At 40.6% G+C, this 11,925-nt stretch overlaps 1 protein-coding gene across 1 annotated transcript in view; it reads right to left on the minus strand.

Annotated features, from left to right (window-relative positions):
• LOC142107486 (cell adhesion molecule CEACAM1-like) overlaps nucleotides 1-11,707 on the minus strand; it is a 47,962-nt gene extending 36,255 nt beyond the window's left edge. The window contains exons 1-2 of the mRNA XM_075190929.1: nucleotides 11,528-11,707; nucleotides 904-1,194 (exon numbers count right to left, since the gene is read on the minus strand). Of these exons, the coding sequence (XP_075047030.1) occupies nucleotides 904-1,194; nucleotides 11,528-11,681 (445 nt within the window). The 5' untranslated portion in view covers nucleotides 11,682-11,707. The remainder of the gene's footprint in view (nucleotides 1-903; nucleotides 1,195-11,527) is intronic.
• Between the last annotated feature and the right edge of the window lie 218 nt (nucleotides 11,708-11,925).

Below are 11,925 nucleotides of genomic sequence, written 5' to 3' on the forward strand. Positions count from 1 at the left end.
GCAAGAGTCTAACATAATACTCTACACTATATGAGTTCCTAACAAATTGTGTCATCCCCACTTTCATTCAATCCATCTATGGAGTTTATTGACTTTTATTAATATTGGTTGTCATTTCAAATACTGTCCGAGTGCTCATAGCTGATAGTGCTGTGATTTTTTACCTGCTCCACCCAAGGTATAGGAGCCTTTTGTTAAAATCCCTATTTAGGGAATATATGTTCCTGGTGTATATGTATATAACAATAAATGTCAATAATTTTTTAATCAAGTAATTACTAGCGCCTCTATATCTGTTTTATGTCTATTTGTCTTTTGGTCTAGGTTTGCATCCTAGCGTTTAGGGGCAGCTGTAATTATCTTATAGGTCCTATCTAGCGCCCTAATATTATTTGTACAACTGGTAACATTCTATACCTACTGTGCCAAGTACAGAGTCCCATATCTATATCTGACAATGCATGTAACAGGGTGTATCCATCCCTAACACATTCATTCCTTGTCTAAAAATATGACTTATTCTGTGTCTAGTAAATACAGCATGTTCACTCCATGTCTAACAACAGGTATAACATGCTGATTCTACGGCTACCAGTATCGCAAGTTCATTCCATGTTTAAAAATACATATAACTTGTTCATTCCATGTCTAGCAAGATCAAAAAGGTATTTCCAAATTAATTTCCTATCTAATACATATTATTTGAAAAAAAGACATGATTATGATACAATATGTTAGGATATCACTGTATACAATTAGAAATATGAACTGCAATTGTTTCCATTTAGTTGGCTGAGTCTTGTTTCCCCTTCAATACCAGCTACTTAGTTGAGTTCCCTCTGTTAGTTCCTTCTTGTTCATAGCATTCTATTATAGAATGTCCCTCATTCATTAGACTCTTACCTATTACAGTCAGCTGCAGGGAGTTACTGGTGTTGGTGCTTACAGGGTTCTGGATGGTACAGGTGTAGGTTCCGGTGTCGTTCCCTGTGATTGGCTGGAAGTTCAGGACTGAGTCATTGCAGGTCACATGGGGTTCAGCGCAAATGGTCTTCTGGTCCCGATAGAAGGTGCAAGTAAGTACAGTCTGATTACCAGCATCACAATGGAGGGTCACATTGCTGCCACCATCAAAACGGTCAGAGGTAGCATTGTAGGTAGAATTAAACTTGAGAACCGGTGCATTGAGGAAAGCTAGAACAGAACACACAATAAAATCAGTGATGGTTTCTGATGAGCCTGTTTCATTCTATGGAAGCTCATATACTATATATAATAAACAAAACCTGGTGTACCCATGTAACATTTAAATGTGCTTAATTAATTAAAGCTGCCTTCTTATAACCAGTAATTCTTTTGATCTGCTGTTTTATGACCGAAATCATCATTTAATTCAAAGTTAGTAACAAATGCGACAGGGGAAATAAGGACACAAGGGATCTAAATATACATAGGGCCAATTTTTTTAAATGATTTGGGAGCTCATGATACCCACCCCCACCCATATGACTGAGAAATGCCACATAAAGACATGGTCAATGGCTGCAGCAACACAAATATTGGGGTACTCAAGCACCCACAGAACTGGCTCCTATGCAGATGTAAAACACATTCAATTGGTATGACCCATTGCTTTAGACTTGTATCTGCAATAGTGCTAGAAATGGATAGTTTTCTAAACTTTGTTTTCAATGAATATTCCTTTATGTACTGAACGATAATTATAAATAAGATACAATAAGGAGTGATAGCACAACAGCCGCACAATAAAGTGTTTCACGTTTATTAAATGCACTGTGAATATAGTTGCCCTGAACCCCCCCGCCCCCCGGCCCGGGAATGTAACGCCTAAGGCCAGTCTCCATACAGCGGTGGTCACGAACCATACAGATCCTTTCTGTGCCCGCTCCTCTCTCCCTGTGACAGCGTATAACACATACGCGCCACAGTTGGTTCAAGAAATGGAGCTGCGGCCCCAGCCACAGCAGGACCTTGAACTGGGGGCACTACTGTGGAGCATAATATGAATTGGGGGCACTACTGTGTGGTGGTGCTAGACACGCCCCTCCAGCGGTGAGCTGCGGGGCAGAGTATCCTTCTCTAGATTTTCCTGGGTGCCCACCCTAATGAAATGTACTGTGCACACCTATGTGTAACACGTGGGGCATGCACCACTTAAAATGATAACCATGCCAATTGCAGGATGGTCATGTCCACTCTGGCGGCATAGCTTGGAATCCCCCCTCTAAAAATCCTGCGTTTGCCCCTGTGTTGTGGGGGTGTTTCACTTCTGCATGGGCAGGGCTATTGGTCAGGGTTGAAGAGTATATAGATGCTGCCAAGTACACCCAAATACTTGAGGAAAACCTCTGGCCCTCTGCTAGACAGCTGAAAATAAGCTGGTGGTTCCTCTTTCAGCTCAACAACGACCCTAAACATACCGTCAAGAAAACTATGCAGTTGTTTAAGGATAGGAAGGTGATTGTCCTTGACTGGTCAAGTCAAAGCCATGACCTAAATCCACAAAAATCTGTGGATGGACTTGAAGAGAGCAGTCCGTTGCCGCTCACCAGGAAATTTGACTGAACTTGAACAATTCTGCATGGAAGAATGGGCAAATATTCCCTAATCTAGGTGCACCAAACTGGTAGAGTCATATCCAAACAAACTGATGGCTGAAATTACAGCATGAGGTGTCTCTACAATGTATTAATTCAGGGGACTGACCACTTTTCCAACCCTGGTATTCTAGTTTTCCATTTTTTATTACTTTACAGAACTGGTTTCTCATTAGTTGAATGCTGTAAGGTGAAATGTGTAAATAAATCTGGAAAAAGTTTTAATTTATTTTAATTTCCATGGTATAATGGGACAAAAGGTAATTATTTTAACAGGGTATGATGGTTTTCTATAGGGACTGTTCCTTTCCAAAAGCTACAACCCTGAATGTGTATATATACACATACACATTTTGGAGGATAGAGAGAGAATATATATATCTTTTTCTCGTATATTTTTCAATAATTTATTGGATAATTTAATATTATAAAATCAGTTTACTCCATACAATCTAATTATTCCTACAGCTAATAACAATCATTCCTTTAAAAAAAGTATCCAGTTATTTGGGGTATTGCCTTTTTCTACATCTTGGATAGCAACACTCTCTCTCCAAAAGCAATAAAGAAGTAATCACCAATGACAAAAAACACCCATATATAATAATGTCAAATAGCGGATTCACATGTTCATTAAATTAGCAATAGTTGACAGTGCAGTGTAATAGTGTACACATGAATGCATTCCTTTCAGTATGCATTAATACACTGTCTTTGAAATATACATATTCACTGCCCAAGTATCCTCTATTATCCCCAGCACCCTTAATTCTCTGATAGCTTTTCCTTGCATCATCAATACAGGCTCACCATACAGGTGGCAGTGGGGTATGAGCTAAGATAAACAAGGGGGCCTGGCCAAAGCGACTGTAATAGTCCTTTAATGTGATCCACAGTTCCTCACTCATCCTTGTAAGGGAAATGAAGCCGGGAGCCTGTGTGTTAGGCAGCACCCCTGGAATATTGGGGTCAGTAGTGGGATTATAATAGTGGTGGATGGTGCAACTGTCTGGGGCCCAGAGCAGTAGTCACAGTAATCACTTAATGTAATGATGCTGTGACTCTGCTTTAGAGAGGAGTCACTGTCGCTAGTGAAGGTATAAGTCAATAGAGAGAACTGCAGGGTGGAGAGAGAAAGGATAGGGAAGGAAAGTGCAGAGAGGAGGGAGTGGACTCAGATTCATATGTTTGTATAATACATATATATATATATATATATATATATATATATATATATATATATATATATATATATAAAAACATCAATGTAACAGTGACCTGCTTCAGGGCAGGAAGTGAAGAAGCTCATTGACCATGTTACCAGCATCTCAGAAGCAGGTAAGAGACTCACCTGCCAGTGCCACATGAAATGGTCTTACTCTTCTCTGATGTATGACCTCGGATGGTAGGTTCTTTGTGATTCATATCAGAGATCGAATTAGGGAACCAATGCCTGACTCATGACAATAACTTATGTTTAGTAACTAAAACACAGACCTGGACTATAGAGCAAGACTCATGGCAGATTTATTACCAGGCAACAGATTTCAGTGCCAATGAGCTCTGTAAAAGAGCAATGAGTCCCCCAATTGCTAAGGGAGTCCAGAATAGGGTTCAACATTTAATATTAGTGGCATCCACACAGGATAATAAGAATATTGGTTTTTCATAGCTTGAGGATTACAATAAGACAATTGGTATACACAATGGACCTGATTCATTAGCGGACGTATCTGCAAATTTTGAGCGTATCGCAAAACCATATTGCGCATGCCCAGTAAAGGGACCAACGTACGAAAAACAGTGAGATGCGTATACACAAGCAAGCAACGTACATGCGAAAACGAGTGCAAGGACCACTTACTACACTCTACGTCTTTGGGAGTAAAAAGGTGCGTGCGATGGGCGGACACCACTGGGACATACTCAATGTAGGCGTTTAGTTCAGGATACATCTGATTGTTACTCTGCTGAACGCAGCAATATAAGTAATACTCAACGTAACATTTTCACCAGATTTACAGATTCACACATATACAATTTTTGGGAGTTTAAAGTGATTGTTGTTAAAGAATATACATAATAGTTGGCAAATTAATTTATTTACCTGTTTTTTTCTCTTGAGAGGTAAGTATTTTTTATTTTTTTAAATGTCTAAACTGTCTTGTTTTTTTTTTTTTAACAACATTATCAATGCTTATTTATGTTCAAATGTTGTATTATGCCTGTTGAATAGTTTGTCTCATGCTTCGCTGCATTGTTTTTAATTTCATTATTTTTATTTTTGTAGCTGGTCTGTGTATCTGTTAACTGTAATTATTTTATTACTTTCAGTTATTTTAGTTAATAAAAATGGTTACATACATTGGTGTGTTTGCATTTTAATAAAATTAAATGAAACACACATAATTGGTCACCTACATGATAGTGTGATCCAAATAAAACAAAACCCCAGGTAGATGATGCAAAATCAGCTTCCCTGCAAAGTAAACTATTTTTAATAATTATTGCAAAATAAACTCAAGACATCTCAACACTAGGCAAGTCCACAGAACTGATCTTATTTGTATGCATTTCCCTAGAGTTCTCTAAAGTCCGTAGTAGTCCGTGCTGCCCTCTGTGTATGATTTCCACGGTTGGACGCAAATGTCTGTTATGTCATTTCTAATGTTGCGTAGGCAATTTGCGATCGAATTCATCTTGGTACATATTTGAAGATCAGTTGCTTGATGAATCCACACGTACGTTGCTTGCACTTATGTGTGTATATATTATGTTACGCAAGTTGCTCTCAGAATACATCCGCAAATGAATCAGGCTAAATAAGACTAATCACAGCATAACGTGAATACATGTGAACATTAAGAATGCTAACAAATCACAGTTTAGTATGCAGTATCGTTGTGACTGGATCACAATTAAATTACTTTTGGTAAAAATGTATTTAAAGCGAATAGCGCAGGGCACTTATTTATGTAATTGCATTTGCACTTATTCTTGTTTAGTGTAAGATAGGAAGTCATTATCTCTGAGACCAGGGGAGAAATTTGTCTCTGTTTAACCTTCCTATAGGATATACCTATTTATGATGCATATAACTGATACAATAGGTCTTTGTGGATGGAGGTCTTGTGTGTATTGGGATGTATTTAGTATAGAAGTGTCATTGTTTAGGATTTGTAAGGTTGCTTGTGGAAACCTGCAATTAGGACATGTGCAAGGAAGTCTGATAGCAGAAAGTGCTAACGAAGTTTTGTGATGAAGTGTCATGTCTGCTCTGGCCAAAGACCTCATCAGGGGGTCATTACTGTGGCCTTTGCCAGAGTGAATTTCATAGAAAGATGTAAATTTTGTTAGCCTTGAAATGTATGTAAATTCATGTTTGTGTCAATAGAGTATATCCTGTTTCTGAACTGTATAAAAGAGGAGCTCTGTGAGCATGTTAGGGTTCTTCTGAATTGTCATCTGACCTGATCATACTGGGACCTTCCACCAGTGTGTGTGAGCAATAAACATCTTGCTTCAAAGACCTGCTTGGAATCATCTTCAATATTGCTGTTTTCCTGTGATCTACAGATTAGACCCTAAAATCGAATCCATTCGCCGGCTGTCTCTGCGGTTTGGACCCAAGCTATTCCAGTGCCAACGCTCTGCGCTACCCAGAAGCCCTGGTTTGTGTGATAAGCCAGGGGGGGACCCATTCACAGCAATCCTGATCCATAGTAAGAGGTCCGGAGTTACCAGCCAGGTACACCAGCAAGGAGACCCGCTAGCAGCGTCAGTGACCCAGAAGAACATGGTTCTGAGTGCCATAGAAGGAGCTCAGTGGTGGCAGAAGGCCCCTCCCACTGCGGCAGGAGGGGCGTATTCAAAATAACGTAAGGGAACGGTGGCAAAGTAAGCCCAGCCGGTTCCCAGCAACAACAGACAGGGTGGCATAGGCGGTCCATCCTGTCACAATCGTAAACAGTGATGATACAGCATTCTAAGCTTCTCAACTCTTAGCCGTCAATCAGCCGTATTTTTATAGGCATTTGCTCCACTGAGAGCCCCACTCCATCAAGACCCCTGCCCCACTAGGTCTAGTCCTTCCTGCAACTGCATCCCTTAACACCTTCACTATGCCCAAAATGTCCATCCACCAAGGCTTGGTTCACTCGAGAAAGATGTAATCCCCATCTTGGCCCATCTCACATGGCAGCGTTCTCTCCACCTTTTGTCTCAAGTTTGTCCACTGTCCATCTTTCTTGCTTGACCCTTGTCATGTCTTTTGTTGAATTTTGTGAGCGTGCTATTCTGTTGTTTACTCTTGTTTATGCTCTTTGTATTCATGTATGTGTATCAACCTATTTTTAGGCCCCTGGAAAGATGGTTTGTGTATGTTGTTGTCACAACCAATACCAGAAATTAAGGATCTCAGTTACCAGCCAGAATTAGAGCTAGCAGGACAGAATTGTGTAGTCTAATGCGACCCTCGGTTTCCCCCAAGAACTACCACAAGGTGGTATGGGCTTCGCTGCCGGCAGTTTGAAGGCTATAGCCCTCTGTACTGCCTTATGGCGTGATGGAGAGAGAAGTGGTAATACAAGAGAAAAAATCAAGGTGCCAAATTAGAATCCAAAAGTGTAGTCAAATTTCAGGCCGATATCAAAGTACAGGAATCTCAATAGGGAAGGCAGGAAGTAATAGCTGGGAGTAAGGAGCCAGAAGCTATGACTGGAAACCCTGTTGCTCGGACACTGAACAGTGTACAGGGCCTGTTTAAATAGAGAGGCATATATGCATGGACTTTCGATCATACAACCGCCAATATCATCCAGTGTGCCTTGTGTCTGCTGTACAGTGAGTGGTGTCAGTGAAGAAGGAGAGCCCGCCGCTGGAGCCTTGCATGAGCGGCGCTGATTGACGGGACCCAAAGGTAACTTTATGACCATTGTGGATCTTGATCTCCTCTCTTCTTGGCAAGGACTCCACCAGAATCTTGACTCATGGACTGCGTGGGGAATGTTCGCAGTCATGAACATCAGGGGGAAATTTGGAAACCTCCTGCTCACAAATAAAATAGGCGCTGATTTACTTGTAAGCTGCAAAGGCCATTTTGGCATATTTATTGATACAATAGACAGTATAATGGTGTTTATTCTCAGCAGAGTTTGTTTTATATATATATATATATAAATAAGATATATATCTAGTCTACTATATAAGCAATATAATAGGTGTAATGAATCGAGTGGCACTTGTTGAATACTCATGTGTGGCAGATCTCCTGGCAACTGCACTCAAAATTTTCCGACTTTCACAGCTCCTCTCTCTGACAGAGTGGTTCTCCAAACACAGCCAACTCCTTACTCCTTGATCATTAAAGTTCTCTCCCTTCAGCATCACACTGGCTTTAGCCTCACTCTCAGTCACTGCTTCTCTCACCGAGTCTTTCCTCACCAACCATCTTCTCACAAAATGACTCTGCCCTCTGGTTCTGGAGCCTTTTCTTCTCTCTCTCCCAGCAGTCATATACCCTGGACTGGTTCAGCTCCTCCTCTGACAGTCTCCCTCCCAGCTGCAAAGCATGCTGTGAGACGTAGTTTATCACTTTCCTTGGTATCACGCAGTGTCGCCAGAGTTACACGTTTTATCTGCATGATGATTGTCTGGTGTTTTGGCATCTGTAGCACCTTATAAATAAAACATGATGATGACTGCCTCTGGTCACCTAGACACCAAATAGACGTGGCAATTCTCTCTCTGTCTGCACCACATCACTCTTCCCTGCTCCTGTGATTCTCTTCCTTGTTTTGCAAAAATTCTGATCTGTGTGGATGAACTTTGTTGTTACTTCCTTTCCCCAGCACCAGGCATGCTGGGGGATGTAGTCTCTGACACCCAGGAACAACCAGGTTACAAGTTCCTCCTGCCCATACTTGCCAACTCTCCCAGAAAGTCCGGGAGACTCCCGGGCGAGCTGGCATTTCTTCCGCATCCCGGATATCACCGAGAATCGCGTCATTTGACGTGATTCTCGGTGAATCACGCCATTTTGGAGGGCGGGAGGGGGCAGGGTGAGGCCAAATCACGTCATTTTGACCCCCCCCCCCCGTGACGTACATTACGGTTTCCTTGGGGGCGGGGCCAAAATGACGCAAATTGCCTCGCCCCGCCCCCTCCCTCCAGTCACGCCCCCTCTCCCGGAGACAAGATCCTGGGAGTAGGCAAGTATGCTCCTGCCTTCTCTCTCAACCCCCTGGTTTTAACCCCCCTTTGTATACTTTTCTCTCTAGAGAAAGGCGTACATAGCAAGGGGCTGGGTAATGGGGGAAATGTTTGTCAGAAGAAGGAGAAATTACCACAATTAAGTTAAATGGCTCTCATAACAAAGCTGCCATTGTTGCTGCATGTCTTTGTGAGATCAGTTTCTGATATATGACTGGACTGAAATGTTTTTTAAAAATTTAATTGGTTCCAGAAAATAATCATATTTAAGTTAATCCTAATTTAATTAAATGCTTGGCCTTCTCATTCCAGTAGCGCCAAGTTTCTGTGAGTGCACGTGCAGAGTGTCAGCAGAGTGCATGTGCATTATTGCAACAAAAATAGAATTGACAGCATACTCCAGTTGCCAAACACAACTCCATATACTTCACAAATCATCCATTATGTAGTTAAATGACTCTTGATTTAGTCTTGCTTAGAATTCCTTCAGTATCATTACTTGTATTTCACTTGCATTTTGGGATGCAACAATTGCATTAACAACTACTAACAAAAGGTTAAATAAACCAAAGTGTAAGTAATATATAATAATGTAGTTGCTGTATGGTGTAATATTATGTGTTATTGTTGTTGATATGATTTGTCATTTTGTTTCCTGACATATTTCACTGTAAAGGTTTTGCAATGTTTGTTTTTCTGCACTACAAACTCATATTGTTTACAAACAATCTGTCATGCTGTTGGGAACAGCCAACAATATTTAATAATTAGATATCATTGTTATGATAAGTGTGTAGTTTTACTAATAATTTATTATAACACTTATTTGTTCAATATGTCTAATGACTAACATGGGGTTTGTTTGCCATAAAAATCAGATTTTAATAAATAGATTTCCTTTTGTTTCTGGTTTTGTCAGCCTGGATGTCTATATGAGTTACTGCCCCAAACTCCTCATTTCTGAATCCTTTTATAAAAACACAAAATGTGACAACAGAATTTTTTTTGTAGTTATCACGCCTGAGGATCTGTCTGTACCCAGACTGGGTTGTGTCTCTTGAGCTGGACTGGTGACTATGTGGACAAAGCTGGGTGGCCTGATAATGTTCCTCTGCATGTAGTGAAAGGACAGCTGCAGATGGTGATTACACTAGCAGAGGAGAGCAAACAGGAACTGGATTCTGGACCAGACTGCTGAAAGAGGATTGCTGTAATCGGTTTGAAACCAGACTGCACTGTCTGAGCTGGATTAATAGCAAGATTGCTGGGAACCATGTTGGCATCTGACATACAACATTGCACTGGTAACAGGTAAGGCCTCCAGGAAGTCCTTTTATAGTAGTTGTAGTTTCCTGATTGGAGACTGTGGTCAGCTGGACTAAAGCAGCACTCTGAGTTGCTGGGATGGATCAGGTGACTAAGTCCAAGATGGCAGCTCCCATGAACTGGTTTTGGAGCGAAACCTGGAATGGAGGCTTTTATCACCTGATTGGCTGAAAGTAATCATGTGACTGAATCCAAGATGGCCACGCCCATACACGGATTCTGGAGGGATCTCTGGAGTGGGAACAGACTGGGCAGCATCTTATAGAGAGGTCTGAAACCAGCAGAGCCTGAGGACCGCAGGAACAACTTGGAAAGGCAGTGTTGAGGTAAGTGACAGAACCTGAGAAGCCTGGTGTGTCAGTAGTATCTATTTTACAGTTTTATATGGTATTTTGTATATTTTATAATTGCCTTAGGGCTGTGTCAGGTGGCCTCTAGCACTGTTCCAGATAATAGAGTGTGAGCTCCTGTAGTCCTTACTTGTCCATGTGCTCACACACTGAAGTGAGGGGCATGTTCCTCCTCTGTTAGTGTTTGTGCTCCTGTGATGAAGGGGGGCATCTCGTTTATTCCAGTGTGTCAGCAGGAAAGAGGACTGAACACTAAGAACAATGGTCTTTCTATAGATGGAAAAATGCCATGGTTCAAATCAAATATACTACATCAGTTAGTCTATGGGCCCATAATACATATATAGTCACTGCCTTTATTAGCTCCCTTCTGTACCTCTATTTCTTGCTGTTCCCTTTTCCATATTATATAATATCTCACCGTCTTCTGAAACCATCTTTTCAATCTTTTTTCACCAAATGTCAATTTATTTTCCATTTCAAAATATATTACTTTCATAATGAGTTGTTTTTCTTCCTCCTTTCTCCTCTGGTAATATTGTTCCTCTCTTTCTTTAGATATCTAAGCTAATTCCATTTTAATCTTCTTCTCTTCTTTCTATTATCTTACCTTCCTTTACTTCTATTTGTCTGTAACTCTATTTTCTCTGCCTTCCTGCGTCCCCTTCATCCTATCTCTATTCATTGATGCTTCTGCTATCCCTCTCTCTTATCCCTTATATCTCCTATTCTTTCCAAACTAAAATAAAGCAGGAAACTTTTCACAGTATAAATACAGAGAGCTTAATGTCCACATGCTCACACAGTGCTAAACCTTTTATTCTTTATATATGACACTATGTATTTCCTAGGGTAGGTCAGTATTACCTGCAGAGTCTTACATGATATATTCCATGTAAATACTTGTATGCTTATTGCATGTCTATGGTGCTCAGTTTCCTGCTCAGGCACAGTATTATATTCATTGTAAAATGAAACTCAACAATGGAAAGTATTATGTTATAGTTCATGGTTAGTACTTACTGTAGATTTTCAGCTGAAACTTTTTTGTGATTGAAGCATTGTTACTTCGAGCCTGTATTGTGTATTCACTTTCATCAGCGTATGTGATATTATCCAGTCTCAGGCTTCCATTACTGGACACATCACATCTTCCCACAAACTGAACAAGACACATAGGATTTCCAGGAAGATCAAGTATAGCTATAGGGGCACCTTTTTTACTCCATACTATTAAACTTGGTTGGAATGAGATAAACACAGTAAAATAAGCAGATTCCCCCAGAGTTCCATTCACCACGGTCCCATCAGACACAGCACCTGCATGGAGTAACACAACACATTAACATGACTCTGTTCAGAGAAATAAGGCAAATCACTGAATTATTGTGCAGCATTATGTAATGATCACTGACTTCAAA

This window comes from Mixophyes fleayi, chromosome 11 (assembly GCF_038048845.1).
Source record: "Mixophyes fleayi isolate aMixFle1 chromosome 11, aMixFle1.hap1, whole genome shotgun sequence".
NCBI lineage: Eukaryota > Metazoa > Chordata > Amphibia > Anura > Limnodynastidae > Mixophyes > Mixophyes fleayi.